Source organism: Nannobrachium achirus (assembly GCF_963921795.1).
Source record: "Nannobrachium achirus genome assembly, chromosome: 13".
In the NCBI taxonomy this organism is placed as follows: Eukaryota; Metazoa; Chordata; class Actinopteri; order Myctophiformes; family Myctophidae; genus Nannobrachium; species Nannobrachium achirus.
This window is the reverse complement of record NC_137833.1, coordinates 48,469,411-48,491,787: the sequence shown is the minus strand read 5'-3', so window position 1 is coordinate 48,491,787 and position 22,377 is coordinate 48,469,411. Positions and strand designations below refer to the sequence as shown.

General features: G+C 42.9%; 1 protein-coding gene across 1 annotated transcript in view; it reads right to left on the bottom strand.

The window, feature by feature from the left end:
• Positions 1-22,377, bottom strand: part of LOC308296468 (calcium-activated potassium channel subunit alpha-1a) — a gene marked incomplete at both ends in the record, with an annotated part of 305,715 nt that overhangs the window by 4,954 nt on the left and 278,384 nt on the right. Inside the window, 6 exons of the mRNA XM_080739756.1 lie at positions 114-142; positions 3,112-3,336; positions 5,043-5,161; positions 6,045-6,239; positions 12,780-12,910; positions 17,248-17,331. Of these exons, the coding sequence (XP_080595882.1) occupies positions 114-142; positions 3,112-3,336; positions 5,043-5,161; positions 6,045-6,239; positions 12,780-12,910; positions 17,248-17,331 (783 nt within the window). The remainder of the gene's footprint in view (positions 1-113; positions 143-3,111; positions 3,337-5,042; positions 5,162-6,044; positions 6,240-12,779; positions 12,911-17,247; positions 17,332-22,377) is intronic.

Genomic DNA, 22,377 nt, shown 5'->3' with positions numbered 1-22,377 from the left:
AAAACTCCCCCTTGCGTCATAACAATCTCCGTGAGAGGACATGGTTATGACCGTGTGAACCCCCATAGAAAAGGTTGCTAAGTCATGCAGAATCGTTTAACGTGGCATCGTACCTTGGCTCACTCTATTCATCCTTGTTGCACTTCAGAAAGAGAGGTAAGTAATCTACGGTAAGTTAAGTCGTATTTAACACTCTATGAAGCAGATAACAAAAGGTGACATATACCGTAGAAGATTGTCTAGAGCATTTAGGGTTATGTTAACGTCACACTGTCAAGATTACGCTTTTTAAGATGTATCTTTTCCATTCAGCATTCATCAATTAGTCATTCCGCTCAACATTATTGTAACAATCTGCATGCTTTGTAAAAAAATAACGTAACATTAGCTAAATCCTTTTTGTCTTGCGCTGCGCTACACCCAATTTATGCTCCGCTGCGCGACGGAAAATAGCCAAACCTGCAAGCTCACAATGCGTCGTGGAAGCGACGCATTGTGAGCTTGTAGGTTCGGCTATTTTCCCTGTTGCCGTCGTCGCGCGACAAAGTATAAATCAGGCTTTATTCACCGGTAGGTAAACTGAAATTCAAAATGTATATTAGGGGGGAGGAGTTATTATTGCGGGAGTATTTGGGTCAAAATATTTGACCAGCTTTGAATTCTAAGTCTTGTCTTCTGCAACAAAAATATAAAAAGTAAACAGTAAACGATAGCTTACTAACATGGACATGCGGTAAAGCTGTACATAATAGCACCATGGGTAACAAAATATCAACAGTGCTCATGAGGGATGGAGCTTATGAGTTATCAGCCAGCTAATCAACTTAACCGTAAACAGGTTACACAGCTATAGATCAATAAATATGAATATAATCAACCACAATACATGACATTTATTGTCACTAAACAAAGTATTTAGAGTAGAGAAATGGTATGCCAACAACACGTTCAACAACAACAACAACAAATACTAATCCAATGAGTTGGACGTAAATCATGGGAATATTAAAACCTATTAAACGTACGCTGTACAATGCATAGTTTTCATTTAACCATGAGAGCAAAAAAATAGGACCATTTTTAAACTATTTTGGGTGTTTAGGTGATTTTTGAGCGGTGCTAACCACTCCAACATCTGGCTTTGTGTGTATGTACAATATGTATGTATGTATGTAGCCTACTTATGCATCTATGTATGAGCACGGATCTCCATGTAAGGAGATAAGTGATGTCATGGACAGAACGGCCCATACAAGGAGATATGCATGCTTCATGTCATGTTTGATATGCGATTAAAAATATATATATATCTACCAGCTCATAACGGGATATGTTATGAGCTTGTAAAAACGCTATTGTAGCTACGTGTCGTGCAGACAAAGTATATAAGTGGTATTAAAGGGATAGTTTTTCTATCGATTACTCACCCCATGAAAAAAATATCCATGGGGTGAGTATTTGATAGAAACACATTTTGTGGTGGACTATCTCTTGGTTGATAAGAATTTTAGAGAGTACTGAAAGTGTGAGAATTATTTTTTTTATTTATTATTGTAGACTTGCCACATATATACAGTATATATACGTAACATTAGGCCACTATGGCTATAAGGTAGTGCTCAACTCCTGTACGTATGTTTCAGTGAATGTGTTGTTGATGGTCGCTATGGTAGCGTTGCCATGGCAGCCTGGTAACACATGCAAGGTGAGGATGGAGAAAAACACAGAAACGATGTCGGCATGGACACTGATGCACATGTAACACACACACACGTCACAAACAAAAACAGGTTACACACACACACACACACACACACACACACACACACACACACACACACACACACACACACACACACACACACACACACACACACACACACACACACACACACACACACAGAACTTAATCTACAAGCGTGTGTGTGATACAGTCTACAAACATTACACACACAGAAGGAACATCATCAAATATAGGTACACACACACACACACACACACACACACACACACACACACACACACACACACACACACACACACACACACACACACACACACACACACACACACACACACACACACACACACACACACACACACACACACACACACACACACACACACAGGTTTGCAATTGCTACTTTGTGGGGACATTACACGTAGTCTACTATCTTTGTGGGGACATTCCATTCATTTTAACCCTAACCCTAACCCTTAACCTAACCCCTAAAGACCTTGTGGGGACGTATTAATTTGTCCCCACATGGTTTTTTCCCTGGATTGTACTATCTTTGTGGGGACATGAGGTCCCCACAAAGATAGCTTTGCAAGCCCACACACACACACACACACACACACACACACACACACACACACACACACACACACACACACACACACACACACACACACACACACACACACACACACACACACACACACACACACACACACACACACACACACACACACACACACACACAAATACATTCAGTGTTCATTTGGTCGACTCAAATTATGAGGAAAAAAGTTGACTACCTTTTTTCACAGATGAAAACTAAATAAAAACTAAGCTATGATGACTAAAACCAAGACTAAATGTATTGTCAATTTCGTCAACCTAGATATAGTAGAAATACAAGTCATTTTATGTTTGGTAGCGCTCGGGTGTTGCACTCTGAAAATAGCAGATCTACAAGCTCGTGAGCTTGTAGATGTCCTATTTTCAACATGCAACCAAGTGTAAAATCAGGCATTGCGACGCCATCAATCAACTGTAGATTTAGTCGACTCAAATCCTATGATAGATTTGTAATCTCACATTTCAGACGACTAAAATATGACTAAAACTAAAAGACATTTTATTCAAAAGACTGACTAAAACTACATCAAAATTCGCCGTCCAAATTAACACCGACACACACACAGGCTCAGTGAACACTATACACCACATGCTGCACGCACACACACCCCGCACGCGCGCGCACACACACACACACACACACACACACACACACACACACACACACACACACACACACACACACACACACACACACACACACACACACACAAACACACATCGTTTGCGTTGCACCGTTTACGTACTTCTGTTTGTCGCGGGACTCGCGGCTCTTGCTGCTGCGGTTCTGCCTGTTGGTGGGGGGGATGGAGTGGACGGAGGAGCTCTTTTTGCTGGAGGAATGGGAGGAGTGGGAGGAGTGGGACAGGCTGGCCCGGGACTGGCCCGCGTTGTGGTCAAACTGCATCAGGCAGAAGATCAGGTCCGTCGGCACCAGCTCAAACTCGTACGGTGGGTTGGTGATCACGTACCTTTGTTTTGTTTTGTTTTTTTCCCCACACATACACACACACAGAGGGGATAACACATGAAGTTAGTTCGAAGCTCGACGCTTGGCCGAGAATAGAAGATCACTGCTTCCCAAACACTAGGTCGGGACCAGTTTGTACAGTAGGTTGTAGACACATTTTTATGGGTCCCTTAATTTTTTTTTTCTGGCGTTTTCAAAAAGCATTCCCCAAAAAGCTACGATTTTCATGAAAACAAAAAATATATATTATTATCATATTATATTTCATTAGTAAATAATACAAAAAAAAAATGTAAGACATTCCATAAATTAGAAAACAAAATGTTTAAGAAGTAGTGAAAATAGCCCATCTTCAAGCTCACAACGCTGCGCGACACGTTCTGAGCTCGTAGATTTGCCGTTTTCACCACAACCGCGGTTTTCCCGGTGAACCTAAGCACAACGGTGGGGGCCGATGGGCAAGGAGGGTCGCGAGCTTATGAGAAACAACTAAAATAAGACCTTAAACCTGGCGAAAACAGTTGTGTGCATTAGCGGAAGATGACGATAAAGGAAATCATTAAAGGGAAAACATTAAATTAACTTATGAAAAGGCTTCTAGGCCTACTAGCCTACTAGTAAAACTAGTGGAACCGTGATCTTGCCACACGTATTGTGGTTGTAAACAATAAAACAGACAATATAAATCCTTAGTCTAATAATGGGAAGAAGGGGTTATAATCATGGCCCCAATTCCCCCAAATTACTTTTAAATATCTTGCAATTGGCGACGAGTCTCTTACGAAATCGGCAAGAGTTCCTCTCAATACATAACCTCTCCATCATCGGCAATAGTCAGTGGTGCGTGTTCCCCACACTCCCACGCCCCCACCGTTGCGCTCAGGTTCACCGGGAAAACCGCGGTCGCGTTTTCACCAGTTTGGGTCCGGGGCAAACATCTCATTTCTCTTTTGGGTCTCGATGTAAAAAAGTTTGGGAACCACTGGTGTAAGACCAGTGTTTCTGCCCTGTGGCCTCCTCCCAGTGGGACGTGCCCCGAAGACCTCCCTAGGCAACCGAAATAACTGTCTCCTGTCCGTGTAATGGAGCAGTGGCTCACCTCCGAGTCTCTCCCGGGTGACTGAACTTCTTACCCAGCCAATCGCCTGAGAAAACCCATTTCGGGGCCTCTTGTATCCGGGACCTTGTATATTTATTTGTCACTTATATGCTGTATATATCATTGTTGTTGGGTGAAAACCTTGTATGTATGTCCAAAACCGTTCGTTTTGTATTTATCATTTTAAAAATGACTATAAATATTGATTTGTGTATTGTTTATAATTGTTTTTATTGTTTGTGTTTTGTTTTTTTATGCCTGGTCTATTGTTCTAATGTTCAGTATATTAACATTGACTCAAGTCATACATATTCTGTATATTTCGAAAAGATTCAATAAATATATTGTTTAAAAATGTTTTTGAAAATAGCAGAACTACAAGCACACAACGCCTCGCAGCGCGAGGCGTTGTGTGCTTGTAGATCTGCTATTTACACTAGTTTCGTGGGACAGTCTTGTATGATGACACATAAAACACACACAAAAACATACACATTTGAAACTTGGACCGACATTGACGATAATATATACACGTCACTTACAGTACAGTAGGCCTACATGTTCTTGTAAAGTGTGGTGGTGAGGGAGGGCCGGTGCACTGTACCTACCGCTTTGTGCACCCGCTCGGCACGGTCATGTGAGCGTCTCTCAATCTGTAGATGCCGAAACACAGCATGTTGTAGGTCTTCAGCGCTTTGCAGAACAGATCGCCGTAGCATCCGCCGTCCTGAAAGCCCGGCAGAACAAAAAAAGACTGCGTCAGGCAGCGTCTGTGAGGTTATATCCCCAGTGTGCCGTTTCCATCGATCCCATAGCCCGAGGGGACGGGACCGCCGGCTGAAACTGCGATTGCTTGGTCTTTCCAGAGGAAAAAACGTCCAAATAGGGCTAAAGCACACGGAAAACCCCCCAGTACTTCTTTAGTCATAGTCTTTTGAAAAAAATAAAATAAAATAAAAATAAATAAAAAATAAACATTTACTTTTAGTCTTATTTCATGTATTTTATTATTCCCAGTGTATTTTTCCACCCAAAAAAATACAATACATTAACTCTAAGCCTTGGTTTTCATTTTTGTGACTTTGTCTGAATGTTTGCCCAAAGACAGCGCCCCGTTGCCAAGTTAACAAAGGGCATTTTGGTATTGCATCTGAAACGGATTGGAATTAGAGCCGAACATGACATTTCAATATCCGAGTTGTTGTTTAGGCTAAGACCTGTATAACACTTTAATTTGTTGACGCAATTGTCAATATATTCATCCTAGTTTTAGTCTTCAAAGCTTAGTTTGTATTTAGAAAGGTATAGTAGAAATGAAACACTGGTCCACTGACCCCCTTGCCTGGCGTTGCCAGCCTCTATCACACACTTCGTTTTGGGAAGAGAGTCTGAGATTTCAGGAAGAGTTTTCATTTCTGGGGTTTGCCCCAAACCACATGCCCCAAGCCTACAGAAACCACGTGCCCCAAGCATACAACCCTGATTGGCCAACCCTTGAAGCTGGTTGAGGAAATAGAATCTCAATGGATCAGTACCAGACCGTACTACAACACCACTACCGCCAGGGGGTGTTGTTGTGTTCGGTCTGGTTTATTAACCAGGCAACTGACCCCCAGGTCGGCGAAGGGCCCGTCGTAGAGCGCCAGCTGGGCCACGCGACACCGGTCCCTGTTGGCCAGCGTCTGCGGCGTGCTGTAGCCTCCTCGGAGGGCGTTCTCTTCCGCCAACAGGGCCTCCAGCTCGGGGGTGGCGCCCCCCGTCACCAGCGTGCGGATCAGGGTGAGGATATTATCGTTGAAGTATGTCTGGGGGAGAGAAGAGCAAAGGGATAGCGCTGTAAGCAAGATGCCATCGGAGCAGGGGTTCCCAAATGTGTTTGTCTCAGGGCACCCCATAAATATTTTTTTAATCCGAGGCACCCCTACATTATAATTTTCACTCCCAGCACCTTATAACACATATCGTCGTTGTCGGGGGGAAACCTTGTATGTCCAAAACCGTTCGTTTTGTATTTATCATCTATAAAATGTACTAAACTAGTGAAAACAGCAGATCTACAAGCACACAACGCCTCGCATCGCGAGGCGTTGTGTGCTTGTAGATCGGCTGTTTTCACTAGTTTTGTGCGACAGTCTTGTATGATGAAGCAGGGCTTTGCTTTACCAAAAGACTTACACATTTGAAACTTGGAGATACGAGGTTTCTGCCCGACAGTGACGATATTTTAGTGATTATGTTGCGAGGAAAACGTTGAGATAATAGTCATTTTGGTTAGAACTGACTGAAAATAACTTTGTACATCAAGTTTAAAATGATACTAAATATTTAAGCGTCCAAATAAATTCCAAATATTATCAAATTATCTCACGGCACCCCTGGACTGCCGTCACGGCACCCCAGGGTGCCCCGTCACCCACTTTGAAAACCCCTGCATTAGAGTCACGAGCAGAGAGGTGGCACGTTGAGGGGATTGATCTATTCCTAGACCCAAAGCATTTCTTATGGGCCGGGAGTTTCCCCAAAACAACAAAGTAATTAGTTCAAAAGATTTTCAAAATTATTAAAAAAAACTAAAAAACTAAAAACAAAACAAAAAATCATTTAATGTTTTTCCAATTTTGTTTTTAAATAAATGTCGAAATAGTGAAAATATACAATCTACACACTTGCAAGGGGAGAGGATTGCACATTCACAACAGGTACCATAGGTAAACAATGGTTTTGCCAGTGATATTATGTTTCTTTGTGTGATCGCATACTTGCGATATATCATATGTAATAGTCTGTGTCTCAGATGTGGGTGGACAATTCAGAAACCCGCCTATGAATGACATCATCGGTTGGCAGGTTTGGTCACTTCAAACAATTTAATTCATGTTGTATTTATTAGTTTTATTAATGAGAAAACACCTACTTCTATTATAGCATACAACATTTCCAGGAATAGAAAGCCTGCAGTTTTTAGCTTGGATTAGCCATGTCACTGGTAAGCGAGTTTCTGAACTGTCCACTGCCAGCCAGTGTCTGGGCCACAGATACTGGCCCAGACACTACCATATAATGAGGATCAATCATATGAAGACGGCAAAGTGGTCCTTTAAACCATGATTATTTTTTTTATTTCTTATGTTGTCATTTCTTTCTTGTTTTTTTGGTCTTCCCAAAACCCATTCATTAACTCTAAGCCTTGCCTTTCATTTCAATGATTTTCTGAATGGGCGTGTCTGAACAGTACTCTTTTGAAACTCTTTCGGGCCAATGTTTGTCACAGGCCCTTGTTTATGTCACAAAGGGGCTCATTTCCTATTGGGCCCCCTAGAGAAGGGGGCGGTACTTTTGGGAGGCTATATTCTATTGAGACTATATATATGAAGTAAAGTGGTACTAAAATTGTCTTGAATGGATTTACTCTACATGGTTATCATTGTGGTACCATGCTAATCTTCTCTGTATCATTCCAATTTTAGCCCAAAGACAGCGCCCCGTTGCCAACAAAGGGCATTTTGGTATTGCATCTGAAATGGCTTGGAATTAGAGACAGACAGAACATGACATTTAAATATCCGAGAGGTTGTTTAGGCTAAAACCTATATAAAACCGTATTATGGACCAATATGTATGTAAAATATATATTTTGAAAAGCATGGGGGGCCCCTTTAAGCATTCCTTCACAGCTTCGGTAGCAATAACACAGAGGGTAACATTTCGCAGTGCCGTTTCAACGCAACATCTCTCCTGTACTGTTGCGTCTCACACTGTCCTGTATGCACTGCTGTGTGATGCGTTTACGGTGAACCAGACATTTCTGCTGTGCCCCGCGGGGTGTCAGGCTCTCTCTGTTATCCCTTCACCCCCCCTCCCGTCACAGGAGCCCTCGCTCTCTCCCCCCGCACTCAGGGGTGTCACACCAAATTCTGGGCCCTGGGTACAAGGATTCACTCACATTTTGTGCTTTTTAAACTATTGAAAAATAGCAGATATACAAGCTCACAGCGCGGCACTCGGTGCCGCGCTGCGAGCTTGTATATCTGCTATTTTTCAATAGCTAAAGTATAAAATAATTAAGGCCCCCTCCACCTCCTTGGGCCCTAGTAACTCAGTCCCACTCCCCCCCCCCCCCCCCCCCTTGTGAGTGACGCCCCTGCTCCCCGCGCTGTGTGAAGACAGGCGGTGTCACTCGGCGCTGGCCGAGGCCACAGAGTGGCAGCTCTCCTCTCTTCCCTGGGCTTCCTGACAGGCCTGCGGGAGGCTCATGATGGATGAGCACTGTCCATTAGCAGGCCTCACCTCTGACCGGCAGCCACACTATACAGCTGACGCCTGCCCCGCTCCGCACCAAAGACCCCCCCTCCCTCCTCCCCCTCATTCACTGAGAGAGAGAGAGAGAGAGAGAGAGCTGCTGGAATTGAGCCATCACAACACCGGAGGGAAACATGTCTGTCCGTCCGTCTGTCTGTCGAGGCGAAACCTTGTATCTCCATAATCGGGCGGAGACCTCTTTTAGGGATGGGGACGATACGCGATACACTCACGATAATCATATCGTGGACATTACATTTATCGTGATATCGTCCTCCAACATGCACTGGGATCATTTCACCTTTTATTTGACGAGCTGCATATCCGGCACCACTTAAATCCTCTATTGGTAAAAGGTACTTAATCATTGTATATGTACTTGATACAGTCTTTTTTTCACTCTATCAAATGTCTTTGCCAAAAGATTGCCGATCTACAAGCTCACAATGCGTCGCGTTTGTCTTTGCCAAAAAATTGACGAACTACAAGCTCACAATGCGTAGTGTTGCGATGCGTTGTGAGCTTGTAGATCTGCAATTTTTTGGCATTATGTTCCACCCCAGGATAATTATCGTGATAATATTGTAAATCGCGATTTATTTTGTCACAATAAGCGTGATATGAAATGTTCATATCGTCCCATCCCTACATCTCCATTTTTTATTTTATTTTTGTGAATTAAGGCCCAACTTGATAGGGCACATACTACATACATGCATTCTACAGTGTCACTCAAAAGTATCAAAAGTAGCAGATCCGCAAGCGGTGCATTTTGAGCTTGTAGATCTGCTATACTTTTGCAGTTTTCTTTTTTATTTGAATCTTGAAAAAGTAACAGCTGTGGACATATGAGGTTTCAAAGACAATATTTTTTCTGTCAATTAATACCTCATCACACAAAAGCAGCAAGAATAGCCAATGTACAGTACAAGATTGTAGCATATGTTCGCTATTTTGGAAAATGTTTTTCTAGTGAAAGTGTTTAAGTGGGTTTTCATGAACATTGAACCTATGAAAACTAATTAACATCGTGACTAAAGAATAAGTACATTGGTTCCACTGGATCCACAGGTAATTATTTTCAGGTTTCCACGCACGCGACAGTGACGACATAACGCACGTAGGTTCGGAGAAGTCGGGAGGGAGGAGAAAAGTTGAAAAAAAGGGTTATGAAGGTTCTTTTCCTGTCTTTGATATACCTTGATACGACGGGTATGACACCGTCAGGAGATGAAAGAAAGAAAGAAAGAGAGATCTTTTTTTTTTTGCCCGTCGCTGTGCTGTGCTGTGGCCCACCCTGGTGTCATAGGTGCCATTAAGTGGAACCTCAGCGTTTTACCTTGTTAAAAGATCTAATAAGGCCCTTGAAAAGTTGAATCCCTGACACTTAAGACGGGGGAAACGGTGACGACGACCTCCTCCCCCCCGTTTGATGTCAGCGGAAGACGCGGCGGCGGCGAAGCGTGATCGATGATGTGGCGTCGTTCCACTTACAAACTTCTGCCTACTTTGGAAACGCCAGAGCGTTTCTGCATCTGTTAAACCCATTTGGGCCTAGAATTATTGAATGCTTTAACCTATTGAAAAATAGCAGATATACAAGCTCACAGCGCTGCAAGCTTGTAGATCTGCAATTTTTTTTTAAAGTCGTGAAAATATGTGCAAATCTTTGGATATACGTATTTTCAAAGCGAACGTTTGTAACTCAAATATTTGCTTTTTTGGGGGGGTCCCTGATACAATATTTTGAGATGGGGGTCCGCGCCCAAATACATATCGTTTTGGGGGTCCTTGACATGAAAAAGTTTGAGCACCACTGACATAGAAAATTTGTTTTTTTAAATAAAATAAAAAAAAAAACACTTGGAAGGATTCAGAAGACACTTATAGAATCGGGTCAAAATATTCAAAAAATTGCACAAATTTAAGATTTTTCAAAAATAGCAGATCTACAAGCTCGCAGCACTTGGTGCCGCACTGTGAGCTTGTCTATCTGCTATTTTTTAATAGCTAAAACATAAAATGATACCCAATAATTTGTACCCGGTTTAACTGGATTAATCCTTTAAAAAAAAATCTCTCTTTACCTTCATGGTGTGTTGATTTACACACACAGCGCTAAGAATCTGTGGTGTTCACGAGGCGGCATTAAGACTTTAATAGTATTTGTGATACAGCTGTAAAACTTTTGCCTCCCATAAACCTCGGTAATAAAAAAAGAGCAAGAACCCCTGCGGTCGATACAGAATTCTTTCATCATAAACATTTTGATCATAAACCCTGACCCTGCTCTGCCTATTGTGCCTCACTTTCCACATTAGTCCTAGTGTCTTCTTCTTAATAGGTGTTTTCATTGTAGGGACTAAATGATCAACTAGATAGAACAACAGGTTCTCAAACTGAGGTTCGGGACCCTAAACAGGGCTGGTGGAAGGCGAAGGTGGGTTCTCACTTAAAAAAACAAAACAAAAAAAACCATTAATGTAAGCATATACTGTATATGTACATAGATGGAGCTCGTTAATTTTTATTGATAATGAGCACCTTATCAATCCTGCTTATTGAGCCGGGCTTTTATCGAGCCCACTATTGAGCGTTCTCTAATATTTTGTGGAAAGACGCGAGACAAATTCTGAACAGAACTGGAATCTTTTGTGAGTTTGTGGCTGACCACCATATATGAAGATGACAATTCTGACAAAATTAACAAATATTATCATTAAATATCATTAAAACAATCATTCATTAGTGCGCAATAAGTGTTAAATGGATTTATATTATGGATAGTACTGTAATAATTTCTTGATCACCTCTTGTCTTGATTGTTTAAAAATTACGTCATGGGCCGCTATGGTCGGTAACAAGCTTGATAAGCCCAAAGCTTATTCATACCGGGTACTCAATAAATGTTTTATCAAGTTTGTAGCGAGCCCTTGTTTCGAGCTCAATCCCTATATGTACAGTTTATGTTTCCAAAATGCATAGAGAAACACTTTTCTATACATCATTGTAAATGTATTACATAATTACTATTCAAGGCTACTAATAATACTGTATACGTTTTAAATATGCTTTTGAACGCAAGTGTGGGGGTCACCAAAACATTTCACTGATACAACGGGGTCCTGGTGTAAAAAAAGCTTGAGAATTAGCCCCTGAACTAGAAGAGGCAACAGCAGATACTGTTTGTTGTTTGCGACGTGTGATCAACAAAGAAAATGGCCTCCATCTTCTACAGTCTTCTATGCCTTCTTCTTTCTGCCTTCTAGCGTTTTGCAGTCCGTTTCTTCTCAGCCTGTCTCCCATCAAAGTTACTCAATATCTGTGTGTTGGTGTGTCTTTGTGTGTCTGCGTGTCTCTGTGTCATCTCCATCTGGCGATACAACCAGTGCAACACACGCGCAACCGCTCTGCAACAACACACTGCACCTTCATAACCCTCCATCTTAGCTTGTTCAACATTTATTTCATATAAACACACACTGTTCCCTAACAGCCCACACAATGACAATGACACTTTGCATCACTGAAAACACGCGAGAGATTGCGGTCCACATTGTTATTTTAGTTGTTGTAAGGAAGCTACTGTTATCAGAATATCTAAAATAGAAGAAAAAAATCACACCCGTGTGAACTGAGCGGTGGAGGCTGCGTGTGTGCGTGCATGCGTTTGTGCGTGTGTGTGCGTGAGAGTGTGCCTGGCCTGCTCAACAGCGCCCCTCGTGTGTGTGTGTGTGTGTGTGGTCAGCAGAGGTATTGCCATGATACGGACATAGCCAGCCAGCCAGCCAGCCACATACAGACATACCCACTTGGAGGAGCGGCTCCACCGCTTAAAAATAAAATACATATATATATATATATATATATATATATATATATATATGTATATACTGTTAACTATATGATATTGCGTGGGCCCAAAAACAAAATGGGTGGTCCCAGGCCTACCCATAGCTACAGCCCTGGTTTTGAGTTAGTCCTAGCTAGAGCTAGAACTAGCTAGTTACTGTAGACACAGTGTGTGGGGGAGTGGCTGTACTCACGGCGCTCATGAGGGAGTCGAGCACGCTGACGGCGAAGGCCGTGCCGCAGGCGAAGGGCTGGGTGAGGTACAGCTCCGTGTCGGGGTCGTCGTCATCGTCCTGGTCCAGGAACTGGACGTTGGAGTCGTTCACTGAGAGAAAGGAAACTCACTGGGCTTAGAGACGGACGCTATGACGCCAAACACAACACACATACAGTACAGACACAGACGCGCGCGTATACCGACACACCCGGAATCATCATTCCCTCCGTTTTGGAAGTAGGGCTGGGCCACGTGGACAAAGTCTTTGACCAAGTGCCTCGATGTCGATATTGTGACAATATCGTATTGTGGCGATAATATTAAATGTATTTTTATGTAAAAAATGGCCAAAAATGTTTTGTGCTATTTGGGGAATTTTTAAAACCCTTTTTTTGTTCAAAGAACAAAATACGGTTTAAGTGATTAAAACCAGGAAGAGACAACACCACATAACTATATTTTACGATATGCAAAATCTTCATCTTTTTATAAATGTTTATGTAGTCTCATATAATGGATATATGGATATAATATGGATATGTTGGAATTATCCTGATAACCATGCCCACACGGGTACTGACAAGAAGGGCTCTGACATTTGGGCATAATGTTGATAATGTAATGACACGCATTGGAAATATACTACAACTGTACCAATTCATTTGTCTCTGCACAACAACTGACATCTTTGATTGTCCATGAAATATTCTCAACGGATACCAATATGAAGGTAGATGCTTTACTAAATTATTACATTAATATATCTCAGTGGTCCGCAGGGTGTACAAATGGACACAAATGGACACTTCAAGGGGTTCATTTGGAAACCCCTCAAGGAACCACTGAGCGTACCTGAACCCCACTTTGAGAACCATCGTTTTATATGACAATATATCGTCACTGTCAGGCAGAAACATTGTATCTCCAAATTACTAATTTGTATGTTTTTTTTTTCTTTTCTCGCAAAGTACAGCCCTGCTTCATCATACAAGGCCATCGCACAAAAGTAGTGAAACAGCAGATCTACAAGCACACTGCTGTTTTCACTATTTCAGATCATTTTCTAAATGATAAATGCAAAACGAACGGTTTAGACATACAAGGTTTCCACCCGACAACAACGATTTAACGTGAAAATGATCAGTACACAGTATGTCGTCTCTGACGGGTAGAAACCATGGCCAAAACTGTTACTCTTCAGGATTCAAATTCAAAAAGTTGCAAGACTAGCAGATCGGCAAGCTCAAAACACGTCGCTGCAGATCTGCTACTTTTGATGCTTTTGTGTGACGCTGTACGTTGTTAATTTACGAAAAAACACAAAAAGTTGTACAGACATGAAAGGTTTCTGCCCAAAAGCAACGGTATGCTACAATTCTGAGAGGTTCAGAGCAAGGATACAATACAAACGACTGTCTGAAATATCTCATCTGCAGTACATACAGTATCACATGCATTTGAAAAGTTCAAATGAATGACAAACATGACAAAACTTACTATGTTTGAAGTAAATGCCAATGAAAACATTGTGCATGAACACTGCTAGCCATTATAGAAGAAGCCCAGTGAATCAATCCTACATTAATCAATTTAAGAGCAGTTGCAGCCTATTGTTGTACACACTGTTGTACACAGCCAATTGTTGTACACAATTCTCAATGATTGGATTAATTGAAAAAGTTATGGATAGAATGATGGCTATTAGCAGCAGTGTACTGACCACATTCGGTGCTTGCAAGAAAAAGCTGAGCTTCTACACAGGCTGGTTTCTTAGCGTGAGAAGAACGTCATGCGCTCCACTAACATGCATTCCAGAGCTCTCTTTGATATCTCAAGAGAAATGTGTTTGGCCACACATTCAAGATATACAACTCAAATATTTACCTGTGTCCTGAAAGCCACATTTACACAATACAATACAACTCCCCCCGGTGACAAAAAACAACCTTAGGCAAACCCTTTTTATCGTACATACCGAGATTAACAACTCAAATAACTTAGCCTTGAGATTAATAGCTCAAATACAATGGAATGAATACATATATGAATGACCGTGTGAATGAAGAAGAAAAGTAATATGCGCAAGGAAACGCGTGAAAAATAATTCAGCATCTTCGGTGTGACAAGCAAGCACTCCTCAGAGGGCCTGTCTGTTCCCCTTAGAACACTGGGGTTCCCCAGGCCAGGTTCCAGGGACCACCAGGGGTTCTGAGTGGACCCTTGGCTTTACATGGGTCTGTAACTCTTGAGAGCGTACAAAATTCTAATTTTCACGATTTTTCGAAAATAGCAGATCTACAAGCTCGCAGCGCGGCACTCGGTGCCGCGCTGCGAGCTTGTATATCTGCTATTTTTCAATAGTTAAAGCATAAAATAATGATACACAATACAGTGTACCCGTTCTAAAAGAGTAATAAACACTGAGGATTGTACAGTGTAGATTGGGGTCTCGCACGCACGCACACACACACACACACACACACATGTGCGCGCACACATGCACACACACACTTTTATATTTCAGATGGGGGTCCGTGGCCTAATAATGCAGTGATTCTCAACTTTCTTTTTTTTTTAAGGACCCTCAGATTGATATGCAATTAGGCCACTGACCCCCATTTGATACCATTTTGGGACCCCACAGCCCACACTATCAATCAACAGTGTTCATTTAAAGCGGCACTAAACTGTTTTATTTATATGAATAAAATATAATTTTGGCCAATCTGTATGGCGGAGTATGTTAATAACAATAACGTATACAATTGGCGTGGTATGTTGTCTCCCTGACATTTAGACTGTGTCTAGGTGAGACATGATCTTTGACACGATCCTGTTTCTTATTTGACAAAAAAATCTGATTCAATTCATCCCCAGAGCAAGCAGAGTTACAGACCTGTAAAGGGTCCATTTTGGACCTCTGGTGGTCCCCAGACACCACGTTGAGAAACAGTGGTGCCTCAGACTGTGTTCTGCTTATTTCTAGCAACAATGGACAAAGTGACCACTTTCTCCCGCATCATTCCAAAGAGCATCACAAGGCCTCTGTCTGAAATCCACGCTTCAAAGGGGAAGGGTCTGACGGAAGGGAGCTGGGCGCTTGAAAATAAACGAACACACTGTACAAACAGCCTAAAAGAAGGTTTGATCCAGAGTTCTTTTTTTTTTAAATCACACCCGTGTGAACTGAGCGGTGGTCGTGGGGGGGGGGGGGGGGGGGGTGCCTGTGTGTGTGGGGTGGGTGTGTGTGTGTGTGTGTGTGTGTGTGTGTGTGTGTGTGTGTGTGTGTGTGTGTGTGTGTGTGTGTCTGGCCTGGCCTGAACAACAGCGCCCCTCCCTTAACATGTGTGGTCAAAAAAGGTACCTCAGGCTACATACAGACACGCACACACGCACGCATACACACACGGCCACGTATAGGAGACGGTGTAACCACCGCTCAAATATGATATTGTTGTGTGCTGTGGAACAGAAAACATCAGTCAAAGAGACAGGAGGCTGATGCAAACGGAGCCAGGCCGAAAGGAGTGAACGTGGGTGGGTGGGTGGGTGGGTGGGTGTGTGGGGTGAGACGTGGTGATGGAGAGGTGAGGTTGAGAGGTGGGTGGGTGGGCAGCGGTGTAACAAGAAGAGCCACAAGGACAGACTGAGCATGATCAGAAATGTCTGGCGAGGCTCTGAAAAGGCCATTTGAAAAAAATAGACGATAATAGACCTCCTAAAAAAAACAACAACAAAAACAGCAAACACCACCAGCAACAACAACCACAAAAAAAATCACTTTCAACCAGAAATTGAGATAAGCTAGGGCTGGGCAATTAACCGAGAATAAATCGCAATCGTTTATGTTTAAAACCAATAACAGGATTCTTTTTATTATTATTTTTTTTTAATAACAATGAATTGACACTTTTTTCTTTTTTCTTTTTTGTGATCGACTGAATTGATTAGTCTAATTAACTGTATTGTACTTTTTGTGGTACAACGGTGGCATACAAAAAGAGCCTGTAGATCTACTATTTTCCCATTCACCATTTAAACCCCATCATCCCTATTGTGGAGAAGGCTTTTGCCAAAATAAATCCCCCTTCCCCACTATAATTTGATAACCGGGTCATCAGTCAGTAGGAGACTCAGTAGGAGACTCAGTAGGAGACTCTGTCGGCCATCAAACTATTGTCTCAGGAATGAGACAAAAAACTAAAACTCCCTCCATGAACTCTAGGCTTCATGGGGTGTGTAAATGATAGAAACTAAACTGCTCCTTTAATCGCATTCAAGGCAAAAAATTAGGAAATAATGCCGATAAGGTCTTTGAAGCGTTGATGTCTCGCCCAGCCCTAAGAGTGCAGATGATGATGATGATGATGATGGTGATGGTGAGCGAGCGAAACCAACGGCACGAACGGAAGGCAGCGATGGGAGGACGAAGGCTCGGCTCTTACCCAGCTCTGTTATCATTTGAATGTTGATCCCACTTTTTTTTTCCTGACCGAACGAAACCAAAGGCAGAAGTTTGCCGGGCTTAGCTAATGGAACGATGACAACACAGTGTGGAAGAGGGGGGTGGGGGGGTGGGGGAAGAAATGGCGTATAGTTATTGAAACACGTTCTTGTTTATTAGAGGAATTAGAAATGTTTACATGTACTGTACTGTACTGTCACTGCACTCTCCCCAACTGTCGGTTTCTGGGGGGACCACCACCACCAGGGGTTCTCAATGGGACCTTATGGGGTCTCTGTAGTCTCGCCACTAACCAGACAACTATTCCACAATCAACGAATGCTACACAGAGTTAGAGTTCTCAAATTCTGCCCGAACCCGACAATACCCGAACCCGACCCGACATTTAGAGTAGGGCCTAAAATCTATGCTAATTAGTCGGGCCAGGTAGGGTCTCAGGCTCAATGAAAAAAGACAATATATTTTGTATTATTTCATTACTATTACTCTGTGACAGAGTTCTCAAATTCTTTCCAAACCTGACCCGACTCGACGTTTTCGGGCCAGGTAGGGCCTAAAATGTATGCTAACTAGTTGGGCCTGGTAGGGCCTCGAGCCGGCCCAATTTGGACCCAGTTAGGGCCGGGCCTTAATTTTCAGGCCCGTTGAGAACTCTACACATGTAGTCTGGGACTACATCTCCCGAAAGCCGAGAAAGGAAATAATTTATAAAGATACATTTTAAAATAATCTTTATTTTGCTTAGATTATTGTCATTTATATGAGGACAAATTTGCGTGATTGTAAAGACGACATGGAAGCGGGGAGGAGGCGTCACTTCCGCTTCCTACATTCTACACCCCAATCTACACTGTAAAATCCTGAGTGCTCTTTAAACTCAGAGTGCACAAATGGAACCAACAAGGGACATGGATATCTTATGGCAGGCTTCAGTGATTTCAGGCCAAGGACCCCTTAGTTGAGAGAGAGTGATGAATCAAGGACCCCCACAACCTGTTAATAGATTCCATATAGTTTCATCTTTTGACAGCACAATCATCAGTGTATTTTGGATTCATATCAATTTGTGTTTTCAGATATTTAACCACTTGAACTGTCAATACCTTTAAAACTTGACATTTCACTATGTACTTAGTCTGCTCTTTTTCCCCTCTACACCAAAGCTTGTTGCTGAAAATAGCCGATCTACAAGCTCACAACGCCGCGCTGCGAGGCGTTGTGAGCTTGTCGATCAGCTATTTTCAGCAAAGGTTCTCTGAATATGGACACTATAGGGTTCAAGTGGTTAATATAAAAAAGGGAAACGGTGGCGCAGTGGTTAGCGCTTTGCCTCACAGCTAGAAGGTCCTGGGTTCGTTTCCCGCCGGGGGACGCTGTGGGTGCTGGGGGCGTGTTTCTCCCTCCGCGTCATCAACGCCCACACCCTAGGTGGGGTCGGCGATAGGGCATTTCTGTGTGGAGTTTGCATGTTCTCCCCGTGTCTCCTAGGGTTGATACCCTCACAAAAACATGCAGTAATCCTGATCTCAATAATGCCTCCCCCTGGCCAGCCGGGGCGCTTGATGGAGGGGAAAGGAACTGGTTGGAATAACGTGTTCCTTCCACGCGCTACGTCCATCCCGGGGAAAAAAGGGGGAAAAAAGTTTATATCACTCAAAGATTTGGTGGACCCCCTGTAGTAACTCTGAGGACCCCCTAGGGTTCCCGGAACCCCTGTAGATTTTTCATTTACATTCTTCTCAGTTTTTTTGTCCTTGCGCTCCCTCTCACCTCCCCCATTTTTGTTCCATTCATACACTCTCTGAAGCCACAGAATGGACCGGCTAGTGGTCCCCGAACCGGACGTTGAGCACTACTGTACCGTAGCAGGCTATAGCGACTCAGACCCGACTCCTGTCAAACAGCATTACTGTGAGACCCAAAGGCAAGGATCCACGCTTCTCAAGCTCTGTATGCTGAGGTGAAAAGTGCCGCCCTGTGGATTACGGAACACAGTAAGGCACGCGCTCGCTTAAAGCTATTGCCGGAACGAATCGACAAAACCAAACACTTCACGGTTGAGACGAGTGAAAGGGATAAACAAGGTCTTATCCATAAACACGCCTACGACAGCGATTCACGCGCCGCCCCGAAACATAATTGATCGTGCCACCCGGCATGGGCGTCACAAGGGGGGGGGGGAGTGGGACTGAGTTACTAGGGCCCAAGGTAAAGGGGCCTTAATTATTTAATGCTTTAGCTATTGAAAAATAGCAGATATACAAGCTCACAGCGCGGCACCGAGTACCGTGCTGCGAGCTTGTAGATCTGCTGAATATATGTACTTTTTAAGCGAACATTTGTAACACAAATGTTTGCTTCTGGGGGGTCCCTGGAACTAAATATTTTGAGATGGGGGTCCGTGGCCAAATACATATCATTGTGGGGGTTCTTCACATGAAAATATTTGAGAACCACTGACATAGAAACATAGGTTTTTAAAAAAACCTTAGAAGGATTTGAAATATTCAGATTTAAAATTTTCAAGATTTTTTTTTCTTTTTTCCAAAAATAGCAGCTATACAAGCTCACAGCGCGGCAGGGTTAGCCGCGCTGTGAGCTTGTATATCTGCTATTTTTCAATAGTTAAAGCACACAATGTGAGTGAATGCTTGTACCCAGGGCCCAGAATTTGGTGTGACACCCCTGCCACCCGGGACGGGGACGCCGGGTGGCACTACGTTTGTTTGTTTCCACTGTAATCTGGTCCCTGGCACCGTAAACCGGACCCACTGACAAAGTAATTACGTTGTGTGGATGGGCTCGGGGCAAAGACCTCGCAGCTATTCTCCCTCATGTTGACATCACGCCGTTATTCCCGAGGAGGGAGCGGCGGCGTTTCCAGTGCTCATTTGGCCGTAACACAGTGTACCTGAAAGCTACAATCAAACGATAACCAAGCGTCTCTCCGTACGATGGGGATTTCTAGAAGTCTTATACGAGTTCCAAGGTACAGTGTGATTTAAAGCCAACCCACGGGAAGGGAGCGATAACTCCACCATGTGCAGCACCGCAACCCACAGTTTACCAAGGTTGCGTGTCTTTACTGGCGGGCGGAAACCTTGCATGTCCAAAAAAAACGTTACTTTTCAAGAAACTGTCGGAAAAAAATAACCTGTGTTTGTGTTTATATATTTTTTTTCTGCCACTTTTGAGTGATATTGTAGTATAATAAAGTAGGGCATTAATAAGAAAATTCAAGAAATGAATCGTGTGAAATCTCTGCCGTGTGGAAACCTCATTATGTCCAATAAATATATTATATATATATTAACATAAATTAAAAAAAAAAGCAAAAGTAGCAGATCTACAAGCTCAAAGCGAGCTTGTGGATCCGCTACTTTTGATGCTTTTGTGTGAAAGTTCAAATATGGAGGCAACAGCGAGAAAAAACGCAGAAACGCAGAGATACAAGGATTACATCCGACAACAGCGACAATATAGTGTATATACGGCTGGTCGTGTATAGTAAGGAACAGGGTTAAAGTCTGGCTTCGGTACAACAGACATTAACCCATTTAGGCCTAGATTTATTGAATGCTTTAACTATTGAAAAATAGCAGATCTACAAGCTCACAGCTTGTAGATCTGCTATTTTTGAAAAAGTCGCGAAATTGTGTGCAAATCTTTGAATATACGTATTTTTAAAGCGAACGTTTGTAACTCAAATCTTGCTTCTGGGGGGTCCCTGGAACTAAATGTTTTGGGGGGTTCGTGGCCAAATACATATCATTTTGGGGGTCCTTCACACGAAAGAGTTTGAGAACCACTGACATAGAAACATAGCTTTTTCAAAAAACCTTAGAAGGATTCAAAAGACACTTATAGAATCGGGTCAAAATCGGGTCAAAATTCCAATTCTCAAGACTTTTCAAAAATAGCAGATCTACAAGCTCTCACTGAGCTTGTATATCTGCTATTTTTTTCAATTCCCGGACTATATGACTTAAGGTGCGTGGTCCATTCCCCTCTCTCTGGCCCTCTCTCTTAGCTGGCCTCATGCTCCACTGCCCTCTAATTGGGTCAGGGGAGATAGAGTGTGCGGTCTCTGGTGCTTTAGCACGGCGCCCTCCGAGATCTGAAAGTTTCATGAGTCCCCCCCCCCCCCCCCCCCTCCCCCCCCCCCGGCCACCCGTACCTCCGGGAATACAGCCACCACCATTGTTATTAATAAATGGACCCATTTTGCAAACATGGCAGTTTTTTTCCCCTCCTCTATTCACTCTCTATCACTTCCTCTCTCTTTCTCTTTATCCATCAGACTGCGTTTCTCTTGTGAATTAGTGAACAAATTGCAGGAAATGGAACTCTAGACCAATTTTTTTTTCCCCCCAAGTTGAATGGCATTATCCTAAGAGCTAACATACTTCAAAATGCTGATGTTCTTTTTTCTTTTTTTCCCTCTTTTTTACCACTTTACCATACTTAGTTGACCGAAGTCCCGAAGGGGTCTATAGTAGGCCTCCTATTTTTTGGCATAGAGCAAAAAAAATAAAATGTTTGCTTGTAGATCTGCTATATTGGCAGATTGTCCATCTCACTAGATAGGTCCGCTAGGGTTTCAAAGTGTTTAAATGCAGTATAGCTAACCATATCAACGTAAACTGTACTTAGAGCTGGATCCATATAGTTCACATAGAGGAGCGTATATGAGGGCTGCTGAGTTAGGCAAAAGCAAACTAGCATCGCGGAGTGAAACCACGAAAATTCCACGGCAACATTCTAACGTCCGTAACGAACTCAAATGTTTGGGAATTTTTTGGTTATAGCAGCAGCATACATGGTGCTCAAGCCTTTTTAGCGAGACTCTGGGTTATAATGCTGCTGAAATGAGTAATGAGTTGAACTGCTGTTCTCTTTTTTTTTTTGCTTTGGGTCTTGCCAGCGGAGGGGGCTTGTAAACAGCAGGGACATGCTGGCCATTGGGAAAAGCGGGACAACTCCCGAACGGCCGGTTCATTCCCGGCCGGTCCAGGCCGGCCATCATGGAAAAAATAAAAAATAAAATGTCGGCCTTCGTTCCATTTTGGGGGCTGGGCGGCCAACAAAGTAAATCGTCACTGTCAGGGCA